The sequence below is a fragment of the Ambystoma mexicanum genome, chromosome 2q (assembly GCF_040938575.1).
Source record: "Ambystoma mexicanum isolate Mex_15411 chromosome 2q, UKY_AmexF1_1, whole genome shotgun sequence".
Lineage (NCBI taxonomy): Eukaryota > Metazoa > Chordata > Amphibia > Caudata > Ambystomatidae > Ambystoma > Ambystoma mexicanum.
The window spans coordinates 883821449-883834695 of NC_090924.1; the positions used below are offsets into that span (position 1 = coordinate 883821449).

At 51.8% G+C, this 13247-nt stretch overlaps 1 protein-coding gene across 4 annotated transcripts in view; it reads right to left on the bottom strand.

The window, feature by feature from the left end:
* The window catches only part of MYO3A (myosin IIIA), a 2295212-nt gene that overhangs the window by 302166 nt on the left and 1979799 nt on the right, over positions 1-13247 (bottom strand). For all 4 annotated transcript variants that reach the window (XM_069648154.1, XM_069648153.1, XM_069648152.1 and 1 more), the window contains one exon: positions 12693-12793. In XM_069648154.1, the coding sequence (XP_069504255.1) occupies positions 12693-12793 (101 nt within the window). The remainder of the gene's footprint in view (positions 1-12692; positions 12794-13247) is intronic.

Sequence of the window (13247 nt, forward strand, 5' to 3'; positions counted from 1 at the left end):
AAATAAAAGCTGTCAGAGGTAACAGGGAGTACGAACTTGAAACGCTGTGAAGTAATCGCGTGTGAACCGATAAGAATTACAGAATCCACCCACTCGCTCTCCACAAAAAGCACGTACAAGGAAATGGCGTCCTACACGTACCTTTTAAACCGGCCCAAACGTACACGTCAATTACGCGTGTACGCGCCCTTTCCTCCAATTACACACGGTGACACTTGGACGTGCAGCTTTTCCACGAATGCTCTGTCATCACGTGCTATGAGGGAAACACCCACGTGCGTCACGCCACAGACGCGCTTACACACTAAGGGCCTTTGGTCCAATGAAATTGCGTACGTGCGCTGACACGCTTACGCGCTAAGGGCCTTTCCTCAAATTACACACTGACGTGCAAGATTTTCACGTGCCAAATCACTCCGTATCAAGCTGGCCACGCGTTCACACACGGAAGACCACACTCCTGCCCAGAAGGCCGAATTACTGCCCCCCAGGCCCCTGAGCCCGCTCCCACCTGCCATCTGCTGCCTGATTGCCTGATGCCCACGTGCCCTGCCATTTGCTGCCTGCACGTCAGCCAGGGATGCTGTTGCTGTGACCACCCCTGCTGGAACCTAAGACTCCCGACTGGGATTCCATCGCTCCACAGCCCAGCCCCAGGACCCAGTTGCCCACCCACTCCTGCCTCTGGGGTTGCCATGTCGGGCACACCACCATCTGAGGCCACTGGCAACCCCCAGCCAGAGAGGCAGAGGGCCACCAGCTTCACTGCCACCGAAGTTGGTGTCCTGGTGGAGCAAGTCCTGGGGCAGTATGATGCCCTCTTCGGAAGGTCGCGTGCCGACAAGGAAGGATGGACCAGGATCTGGACGGACATCGTGACTGCCATCAACGCGGAGGGGGTGGCAGTCGCGAATTCCATCATGTCAAGAAGCGCTGGGAGGACTTTGGGTCCAGGACCCTCAACAAGGCCCGGCGCCTCTTGAAGGTGGTGGATGCTAAGGGGCGCAGGGGCCACCTGTCGGAAGACCAAATGAGGGTCCTGGAACGCGTATGCCCAGCGCTCCACGTCCAGGTCCTTGAGAGGCAGACCCGTCTGGAGTCGAGCAGTAAGTGTACATGCATACTGATTGGAAGCTGTGCGTGTGGTGGTGTGTCAGTAGTGTGCAGATTGCACATGTGGTTTTGTAGGGCCATGTATGGATGTGTATGTACAGGGGGGTGATGCTGACACATGCGAGCCCTTTCATGTGTGAGACACATGGATGGTGTATTTGTGGGTAAGCATGCAGGCCAAATGCAGATGTGTGAGCACACATGTTTGAATGACTGTGTATGTCAGTTATCAAGGTTGTGGTGTCACACATGGATGTTGGTTCCAGCTGCATGTATCTGCACTGTGTACATGTGCATGTATGTGTATCTGACAAGTGTGCAACTGTCATGCAACATGGATGCATGTGAGACTGATATGTAGAAGACTGATTGCCAGATGTGACATGGATGCCGATCTCATCACTGCGACACTTGGTGGAGGTGTACACATTCATGTAAGTGTGGTGGCGTGTGTGCATGTCTAGTGCACTCCCTGTGTCTCATGTGATGTCTGGCTCACCTTTGCCTGCTCATGCTGTTGTATGTGTATGGATGGTGCTGGCTGTTGCGATATGGCTGTGTAATAGCTCATGTGTGTGATTTGAAATGACATGTGTGTTGGGGATTGCGATGCCATGTCTGAAGTTTGACAATGACACTCGTGTGCAACTGTCATGTGTGTATGAGTCCATAGTACAGTGCCATGATGCCTGTGTCCTATCTCTCCCTGTCTGCAGCGTTGACTGATGAAGAGGGCGGAGAGGGTGCTGTGGAGCATAGCGGCATGGATCGCACCGCCAGCCGGAGACGCAAGGCCCGGCTCCCCTCCCAGGTTGTCATCTCGTCAGGGAGTGAGGAGTCCGGTGCCGCGTCCCAGGTCGCAGCTGCCGAGGGGAGGTCCAAGAGGCGGAGGTTGGAGTTGGACTCCTCGGCAGCCGAAGGGGCAGCTGAGACCCCACAGGGCCCGACGGAGGAAGATGGCACGGAGTCATCCAGGTTGGTGGGGGGTTTTGTGGAGGAGGAGGCCGTGCAAGGGACAGAGACGGGGTCTGGAGGTGGGGATTCCACTGGTGCTAGTGGTGCAGTGCAGGGGCAGGGACAGGCCGCCACAGAGGTGCCTGTGTGTAATCATGTCCCCGATCCTGTGACTGCATCATCTTGAACCAGCAGGGATACATACGTCCAGACCCGTTCTCAGGGAGGGGATCGGCTTACACCAACTGGCCTTCCTCTCCCTGGGGATGTGGCTATCCGGCACCGTGTTGAGCCTGTCCTGGGTGGGGTGGGGTGGCGTTGCGTCAACGTGCCATGCGAGCTGACCTGCAGTCTTTTCATGAGGAGACTGCATGTCTTCTCGCATGGCTCGTTGACCGTGTTGACCCACTGGGATAGCTCACCAGGGCCGGATTCCTCAGTTTTCTGGACCTTGTTCCGACCCCGTCCTCAACTGAACCCCCTATGCGCCAGTCGTCCTCCGTGCCATCTTCCCACCCATGTGTCACCTGGGTGCCCTTTGGAGCTGCCTCTGACCCTGCGGCCAGGCTGGTGGAGGACACATCCCTGCCATAGTCGGGAGTCGGACGTCCAGCAGGGGTGGCCACCTCAACAACTGCACCCCAGCTGGAGGAGGATGTGCAGGCAGCAGGAACCAGGGCACAGGCAGCGGCACAGTAGCAGCAGCAACAAGGTGGGAGCCATGATGGCTCGGGGCCTTCATCATCAGAGGGGCAGGCATCGGCCGGAGGGCAGAAGGACCCTGGACGGAAAGTGTCTTCCGTGTGGCAGCAGTTGGGCCATGCGATAGATGCGGAGCGGCAGCGGGCGAAGAGGCACGGCTCACGATGGTCAGGGCGGAGAACTCCATGCGTAGGGCCCTGAGGCGGGCCGAGTGCCTCTAGGCCATTCGCAGGGACCTGGAGATCCAGATGTCATCGTCCCTGCGAACCCTCGGGGCCATGGAAGAGGACCGCCTCCGGGACATTGAGCAGGAGTTCAATGATGCCCTGGCCTGGGAGATCAACAAGTGAGCCGTTGGACTTGCCCGCTGCCCTTGTAAATAGTTAGTTAGTTAGTTAGTATTAGGTTTCCTTTCATTTTTTCTTTATTTTGGACCGCTTAGACAATGCACCACATTTTTGTATATAGTTTTCTTATTAGGTAGTAGTTTTTGGTAGGTTTCATTTCTTAACTTGGGCTCATGGACCCTGGATTCTTCAATTGTACATAGTTCTACATTGGATTCATCTTTTTTAATATTTTTTTTGTGTTCACCATGGAGCAATGGTTTTTACTTTTTATTTTCCCTTGGATTTGATTTTTTGGACTGTGACTTTGGACAACATTTCTTTTTGGATTTCTTTTGCTTATGTTTTCTTGATTTTCATTATTTATCGGACATGGACCATTTCTTTTGTTATTCCCATTGTTGTGTTTAATTTGATTTACGTTCATGTTATCCTTAATATATATTTGTTTATACTTCCATTTGTGGTATTATCTCATTGGTTTCATGCATGTCATGATATGGGTTTTGACATTCACTTGCACCCATTGTGTGTGTGTGAAGGACATGTGTTCATTTACATACTTGCCATTGGGGTTGTATCATGTAATTGGCATTTCTATGTGGGTGGATGCAATACTTAGGTGGGTCTTTGGCCTGTGGAGGCTTGACATAAGGGCCAGGGATCTAGATTGTGATGACGTGTTGGCTGGGGGACATGTATCGGGGCCTGCTGGCAGGTGGCCTGCACTGCCTGGGGGTGGGGGTGCAAGGGGACATGAGTGGGGGCCTGCTGGCAGGTGCCCCTCAGTGCTGGGGGGTGGGGGTGCAAGGGGATATGAGTGGGGGCCTGCTGGCAGGTGCCCCGCAGTGCTGCGGGGTGGGGGTGCAAGGGGACATGAGTGGGACATGAGTGGGGGCCTGCTGGCAGGTGCCCTGCACTGCTTGGGGGGTGGGGGTGCAAGGGGACATGAGTGGGGGCTTACTGGCAGGTGCCCTGCACTGCTGGGGGGTGGGGGTGCAAGGGGACATAGGTGGGGGCCTGCTGGCAGGTGCCCCTCTGTGCTGGGGGTGGGGGTGCAAGGGGACATGAGTGGGACATGAGTAGGGGCCTGCTGGCAGGTGCCCTGCACTGCTGGGGGGTGGGGGTGCAAGGGGACATGAGTGGGGGCCTGCTGGCAGGTACCCCTCAGTGCTGGGGGGTGCAAGGGGACATGAGTGGGACATGAGTGGGGTCCTGCTGGCAAGTGCCCTGCACTGCTTGGGGGTGGGGGTGCAAGGGGACATGAGTGGGGGCCTGCTGGCAGGTGCCCTGCACTGCTGGGGGGTGGGGGTGCAAGGGGACATGAGTGGGGGCCTGCTGGCAGGTGCCCCTCAGTGCTGGGGGGTGGGGGTTCAAGGGGACATGGACATGAGTGGGACATGAGTGAGTGGGGGCCTGCTGGCAGGTGTCCTGCACTGCTAGGGGGGTGGGGGTGCAAGGGGACATGAGTGTGGGCCTGCTGGCAGGTGCCCTACACTGCTGGGGGTGGGGGTGCAAGGGGACATGAGTGGGGGCCTGCTGGCAGATGCCCTGCACTGCTTGGGGGTGGGGGTGCAAGGGGACATGAGTGGGGGCCTGCTGGCAGGTACCCTGCACTGCTGGGGGGTGGGGGTGCAAGGGGACATGAGTGGGACATTAGTGGGGGCCTGCTGGCAAGTGCCCTGCACTGCTTGGGGGTGGGGGTGCAAGGGGACATGAGTGGGACATGACTGGGGGCCTGCTGGCAGGTGCCCTGCACTGCTTGGGGGTGGGGGTGCAAGGGGACATGAGTGGGGGCCTGCTGGCAGGTGACCTGCACTGCTTGGGAGTGGGGGTGCAAGGGGACATGAGTGGGGTCCTGCTGGCAGGTGCCCTGCACTGCTGGGGGGTGGGGGTGCAAGGGCACATGAGTGGGACATGAGTGGGGGCCTGCTGGCAGGCTCCCTGCGCTGCTGGGGGGTGGGGGTGCAAGGGGACATGAGTGGGACATGAGTGGGGTCCTGCTGGCAGGTGCCCCTGACTGCTGGGGGGTGGGGGTGCTGGGGGACATGACTGGGACATGAGTGGGGGCCTGCTGGCAGGTGCCCCTGACTGCTGGGGGGTGGGGGTGCTGGGGGACATGAGTGGGACATGAGTGGGGGCCTGCTGGCAGGTGCCCCTGACTGCTGGGGAGTGGGGGTGCTGGGGGAAATGAGTGGGGGCCTGCTGGCAGGTGCCCTGCACTGCTGGGGGTTGGGGGTGCAAGGGGACTTGAGTGGGGGCCTGCTGGTAGTTGCCCTGCACTGCTGGGGGGTGGGGGTGCAAGAGGGTAATGCGTTGGTGATCACTAGTGCAAGGTGACAAGTGGCTTGGCTGGGGGGGCATGCCCATGGTGGATGGGCTGCCTGCGGGACATGACCAGGGGTGCAGGGTAGTCCCCTGTGGTGTGGGCTGTCTGCAGGGGCCGTGGAGGGTGTAGGGGGAACAACTGGGAGGACCCACACTGCCAATTCACGTGTAGGACTCCCCTGCACCCCAGATATACACGTACCCCACTCGCACAGGGCCTGTCGCGTGTGAAACTTCCCGCGCACCTCCGAAATACACGTACCCCGCTCGCCCAAGGCCAATCGCGTGTGAAACTTCCTGCGCACACCAGTAATACACGTACCCTACTGAAAACACGTGTGAAACTTCCTGTGCACGCCAGTAATACACGTACCCTGCTGAAATCACGTGTGGAACTTCCCGCGCACCCCAGTAATACACGTACCCTGCTGAAATCGCGTGTTAAACTTCCCCGCACCCCAGAAATACACGTACCCTGCTGAAATCGTGTGTGGAACTTCCCGCGCACCCCAGTAATACACGTACCCTGCTGATATCGCATGTTAAACTTCCCCGCACCCCAGAAATACACGTACCCTGCTGAAATCACATGTGGAACTTCCCGCGCACCCCAGTAATACACGTACCCTGCTGAAATCGCGTGTTAAACTTCCCCGCACCCCAGAAATACACGTACCCTGCTGAAATCGCGTGTGGAACTTCCCGCGCACCCCAGTAATACACGTACCCTACTGAAAACACGTGTGAAACTTCCTGTGCACGCCAGTAATACACGTACCCTGCTGAAATCACGTGTGGAAATTCCCGCGCACCCCAGTAATACACGTACCCTGCTGAAATCTCGTGTTACACTTCCCCGCACCCCAGAAATACACGTACCCTGCTGAAATCGTGTGTGGAACTTCCCGCGCACCCCAGTAATACACGTACCCTGCTGATATCGCATGTTAAACTTCCCCGCACCCCAGAAATACACGTACCCTGCTGAAATCACATGTGGAACTTCCCGCGCACCCCAGAAATACACGTACCCTGCTGAAATCGCGTGTGGAACTTCCCGCGCACCCCAGTAATACACGTACCCTGCTGAAATCGCATGTGAAACCTCCCGCGTACCCCAGAAATACACGTACCCTGCTGAAATCGCATGTGGAACTTCCCGCGCACCCCAGTAATACACGTACCCTGCTGAAATCGCATGTGAAACCTCCCGCGTACCCCAGAAATACACGTACCTTGCTGAAATCGCGTGTGGAACTTCCCCCGCACCCCAGTAATACACGTACCCTGCTGAAATTGCGTATTAAACTTCCCCGCACCCCAGAAATACACGTACCCTGCTGAAATCGCGTGTGGAACTTCCCGCGCACGCCAGTAATACACATACCCTGCTGAAATTGCGTGTTAAACTTCCCCACACCCCAGAAATACACGTACCATGCTGAAATCGCATGTGGAACTTCCCGCGCACCCCAGTAATACACGTACCCTGCTGAAATTGCGTGTTAAACTTCCCCGCACCCCAGAAATACACGTACCCTGCTGAAATCGCCTGTGGAACTTCCCGCGCACCCCAGTAATACACGTACCCTGCTGAAATTGCATGCTAAACTTCCCCGCACCCCAGAAATACACGTACCCTGCTGAAATCGCATGTGGAACTTCCCGCGCACCCCAGTAATACATGTACCCTGCTGAAATCGCGTGTTAAACTTCCCCGCACCCCAGAAATACACGTACCCTGCTGAAATCGCGTGTGGAACTTCCCGCGCACCCCATTAATACACGTACCCTGCTGAAATCGCGTGGTAAACTTCCCCACACCCCAGAAATACATGTACCCTGCTGAAATCGCGTGTGGAACTTCTCGCGCACCCCAGTAATACACGTACCCTGCTGAAATCGCGTGTTAAACTTCCCCGCACCCCAGAAATACACGTACCCTGCTGAAATCGCGTGTGGAACTTCCCGTGCACCCCAGTAATACACGTTCCCCGCTTGGCGTTTGCTGTTTGGCAGCCCTGTATACTGGTCCAGGGTTAGCGCAGCCCTTTGCGCTGAATTGGGAATTTTGATGGCTTTTCCTTGCGCAAGGGGGTGTAACTGGCGCTGCTGCAGGGTCGCTGCGCCACTCTGCGCCACGGCTGGTTTTGGAGGCTAAAATCCATGAATACGCTGTGCGCGGAAATCGATTTTAGCACACGCGGCTGGCGCAGACATTCGCATGCGCACATTGTGCGCCAGATGCGTGCACCAATTTTGTGCGAAATTCTATGAATTACCCTCATGGTCTGTTTCTGTTGGAGGCCACAGTGCCACTCTATGTTAAACAGGACCAGCAAATCGACCCCCACAGGGAAGATCCTCAGCAGTAAAAGCCTGGGTTGGGCAGAAAACCCCCCTACAGATGTTTCTGTAGTTACTCTGGTAGTAGTCCTCAACAGGGTAACAGTAGAACAAAGAACAGTAGCCAGGAGGACTGAAAACCTTCAGTAAGTAAAGCAGGTAGCAAAATAGGCGAAATAGTATACTGAGGGCAACAGAGGAAAAAATACAGGGAAAACTGAAGGAAGCAGGACATGAAAGAAAATAAATATAAATTAAGCGGGCAAGTAGCTGGAGCAGGAGCTGGTCAGAAATATAATCCAAGGAAAGACAGGAGAAGAACATAGGGAAACGAGCAAAAAAAGAACCTGAAAAGGCTGACAAACAGGGAACAAAGGAATCACTAATCAAAGGGTCTGACACACCAGTTAACAGGGTTGCAACCTGAAGCACCGGGCATCTGATGGGGAGAAAAGGACACCGGCCGTCATCTTGAAAAAAGGTAGACCACTAAATGTGGTTTGCAAAGTCAGCATTGCAGCACACCCTCGTGAGCCTGGCACCATCCATGCCATAGTGACCAACATTCTGTCATGACAGTATGGCCCTTCATTAACCGAGAGGATCCCGGCTTCCAGGGTGCAGCAGATGGAAATGATGAGGCAACCGTTGGGCATGACTATGTGAAACTAGATCCCAAGATCTTTCAGCAGCTGAATACTCTTTCAAGTGCACTAAGTGTTGGAGAGTTCCCCAGTAAAATCTGGAGTAGCATATATTTGACACCTCATACTCTTCTGAGTCTTCAGAGGGAGGAACGCTGTCTGCTAACCTCTTCCTTTCATACCTGTCTGGAAGGTAAGTCTTCAGAAGAGATGAATGAAATACTGGATGAATGTGCTTTAGTTGTTTGGGCTACCGAAGCTTAAAGGTTACTGGGTTCATCCTGGCGATAATCGCATTGGGACTGACAAACCAAGGAGACAGTTTGGATGGCCGAACCCACCTAGGTAGATATTTGGTCGAATGCCAGACTTTATACTACCAAGGTTCCACTCAAGACAGCTCCTTCTGTGTTTGTCAGCATAGGTCTTATTCTGTTGTTTACTATGCCCCAGGTTTAAGTATGCTTCCTTGTGTACTCCAGCAAGCGTTTCTAAAAACGAATCCACAGCAGGCATTTTAGAAGGTGGAAAGCAGTAGTAGGAACACATCTTGGGTGAAATCCGGTGTTACAAAAAAAGGCTCTCATTTGGGTTGTGGTATGCACAGTATTGTTATAGGCAACTTCAGCGGTGGGTAAGAGATCTACCTAATTATCTTGAGTTACATTGGTATAACAGCAGAGATACTGTTCTATGGTGTGGTTGAGCCTCTCCATTTGCTCATTGCTCTATGGGTGATAACCAGAGGAAAGAGCCCTTTTAATGCCCAGGAGCCCGCAAAGCATCTTCCAAAACAGGGAGGTGAACTGAGAACCCCTATCAGAGACTATAGTAAGAGGAAGTCTGAAGTCTCAAGAGTCCTTTAAGAATGTGATGGCCATCTGAACGGCCATAGGGACCGTGGCTAATGGAGAAAAACTGGCCATCTTGCTAAAGGAATCAATAATTCCCATGATTGTGGTACACCCTCTAGAAGGGGACAGGTCCACTACAAATCCATGGAGAAATGTAAAAAGGTCCCTTTGGAGTGGGGTCTTGTTTCAGTAACCCTAAAGGCTTAGCTGTAGAGGATTTATTCTGGGAGCAAACAGTGCACATGGAAACGTAGTCCCTTACACCTTTCTTCATCTTGGGCCACCAAAAGAAGCACAAAATAAGGTCCATGGTGGCTGGATAGCAGCTCTTGAGTCATGAGACCAGGAAATAACTTGTTGCTGTAGAACTGAGTTGGGGATCATCAAACGGTCCCCATGAATCCACAAGCTGCCTTCCCTCGTAATAAGTAGGTTACTACTTCCAGGGTTACGGACATCAAAGCCTTCAGGGAAGACCTCACGTCTTGCAGTAAAGAGGATGAGGTGTAGACAAATTATTTATTTGGTAAGTTTATTTGGTTTATCCCATTTGAGCCCCCTATGGGGAAAGGCCTTGGTGAATGGGGAATTACCGCCCCGCCAACCTTGGAATGGGGCAGTAATTCTCCCATTCACCAAGGCGGAATCAGTAAAATACCGGCGGCAACCATGGCGCTAATAGCGCCATGGTTACCGCCGTCCGTGTAATGAGGCCCAAGGTCTTAAGTCATCGGAAAGCTTGTTCAGCATCGTTACTCCGCTTGTAATGAACATCCTTCTTGAGAAGGGCAGTTATGGGTAAAACAATCTCAGAAAGATTCTTTATGAATTACCGGTAAAAGTTAGGTAAGCCTAAGAAGCCTTGAATGTCCTTAACTGAGCCAGGGGATGGGAATTTGTCGAATGGCGGATGTCTTCCGAGGATCCATTCGGACGCCTTCAGCACAGAGAATGAAACCAAGTTAAGCTACAGAGGCCACTTTGAATGCACATTTTTCTGGCTTGACCAACAGTTTGCGCTTCCTTAACCATAGTAGTACTTCAGTAAGGTGTAGATGATGTTGTTTTCTGGAAGATGAGAAGACAAGAATGTCGTCCAGATAATTGATCACTGAGTGAAATAACAGTTCAGCAAAGATCCTGTCCATGAAGCGCTGGAAGACAGCCGGTGCATTGACCAACCCAAAAGGCATGACCTGATACTCGACGAGGCCGTGAGGTGTTTTGAATGCTGTCTTCCATTCGTCGCCCTCACGTATGCGAAGAAAGTGGTATGTTCCTTGCAGGTCGAGATTGGCGAAGACTACCGCCCCTTGAACAGCCTCTAAGAAGTCTTTGATCAAGGGCATAGGATAGCGGTCTTGGATGGTAACTCTGATGAGATTGCAATAATCTATGCAAGACTGCAGCTCTCTGGAGTCCTTTTTGGGGATGAAAAATAGAGATGCCGCAACTGATGACTTGGACTCCCTGATGAGCCCGTTCTGAAGATTGTTCTTGAGATAATCCTTGAGCCCCCTTTCTCACATAGTGGTAATGAATGCATCCTTTCGAATGGGACAGTTATGTCAGGCTGACAAACTGGAAACAAAGGAATCACTAAACAAGACATCTGACCCACCAGTAAGCAGGGTTGCAACTCGAAACACCGGGCGTCCAATGGGGAGATAAGGACACCGGCGGCGTTACCCAAATTGACTGAAAATAATTAACCGTATGTAAGATTTGGTCCAACGCCCATTCAGTGGCATTATAGTGAACAAGGGCAGCAGGGGCTGCTGACCGTGTAAAGTAAAAAAAAAAAAAAAAAAGAAAAGGACCCTGCGCCGCCAGTTCCAGATCACGGAAGTGAGTGGGAACAGTCATCGCAGGGACACAGCAAGGTAAGTAAGGGGGGATGTAAGTGTGTAATGTATATGTTTTGGGTTCTTTTAACATAATGGCTAAACTGTATTTTCAGCCAAAACCGATACAGTTTTTTCAGCTGTGTTTTTTTCCGTTACTGTAAAACAACATAAATCCGACACTGGCCACCATCTTCAAAAAAGCTAGACCACTAAACGCGCTTTGGCAAGTCTGCATAGCGGCACACCCACATGAGCCAGTCCCCATCTATGCCATAGGGACCAACGCTGTGTCATGACACCTACGTCCTCATCTCAGTGACTGGCAAAAGTATTGAAAGAGTGAAGTTCATTCGGGGACCATGAATCCTCGTTTCAGTGATTGGTAACACTATATAAATAGTGAAGATCACTCCGGGACCCTGCATCCTTGTCCCAGTGATTAGCAAAAGTGTATAAAATTTGAAAATCCCTCAGGGACCCTGCATCGTTAACATGGTATCAGTGGTAACAGTGTATGAAGAGTGAAGATCATCCAGTAGGCCGACATACTCATCCCAGTGATTGCCAAAAGTTCAGAACCCCTTAGGAATACATACATGTTCCTTTGGGTGGCAAAACTATGAGAGGAATAAGAGTCAGAGAGATACTTCATCTACACATCTCGAGAAGAAGAAACATATTTGGAGAAACAGGGTGAACAAATACACAAGAGCCTGGGAAGACCCATTGAAAGAACTGAAGGAACTATTACAAGGAAAAGCAAGAGTCTATTTGAAGATATCATATTGAAGAGACTTGTGCTGAGAAGCATCCTGCAGGAAAAGGGAGTCATTCTCCAAGTTTTTGTTATGTATTAATAGTGGTAGGGTCATCCTAGGATAGTTTTGACGGAGGATGGATTATTAAGTGTGGGATTTACATCTGACGACGAGCACCGTAGTTTAGTTTTGGTAGGTAGGGCATCCCATAGACTAGGGTTAGTCAGGGGTTTTCTTTATTATTTAAATACAAGAAGTTGAACGTGGCACATGATAGTCTGTCTTTTGACCTACCAAACCAACCAAAGAAAAACACACACAAAAACCCACCACCACTTCTCTCTCCCAAATGCCCCAGTGAAGGGCATACAGTAAGTTTAAAGTCATTAAGAATAAAGGCAACACATGCACGTCTAAAAATATATTCTAAAAAAGATGGGCCACCCCTTAAAAAGATGCTAAGTCTCCTGGCCTATCCTTCCAGTCAATAACCCAAGGACACAAAGAAATCAACCACAGGAAGGCTGAGTGAATATTCCCTGAGGTTCTGTAAATGCATGAGCATACAACATGCCTCTCGTTGTAGTTGTGGACATAATCCAGAGAATATATTTGTACGCATGGTCATTTGCTAGACATTGCAACGGTTTAGCTGAGAAATTCTAACAATGTTCAGTGCAAACTTTTTTGTTGTTGTTTTGTTCTTGAAAGCAAGTGTCAAGTTTTGGAAGCAAATACAATGTATGTTTTTAAATGCATTATACAATGGAATACATGAACATATAGCGTTTCAACTTACATGAATTAAATTATAATATGCTGCGTCTTCAGGATCATTCAGTGCCTTTGGTTTCTGCCTTTTGGTTCTCTGCACCTTGTGCTCCTCTGTTCTCGAGGAAACTGTAAGGAAAGAAGAGAAACAATATTACTTTCTGACTTTAACAAGCTCTAATGTGTCTATTAATTAACATGTTTATCTTTTCCAGACTACCTTTATGCTTAATCTCTGATACACTATGGGCCTCATTACAGGTCGGGCGGTCCGGAATTAACAGTGGCGGTAAACCCGCCGCCACTGTTAATTCCGGACCGCCCGATCCCGACTCCTGTAGGCGGGAGGTGATGATCCCGCGAGGTCTGACCTGGCGGGTTTAACACCGCCCGACTGCAGGAGGACGTGGAAACACCAGCACCATCACGAGATGGTGCCGGTGTTTCCACTTCCCCATTCCATTGAGTCCGATCGGACTCAATGGAATGGGGATTTACCGAATTCCGCCTCCGAATTCCCGGGACACCAGGGTCGTAATGCCCTGGTATTTCCAGGAGTCACGGAGGCGGAATGGTAATACGA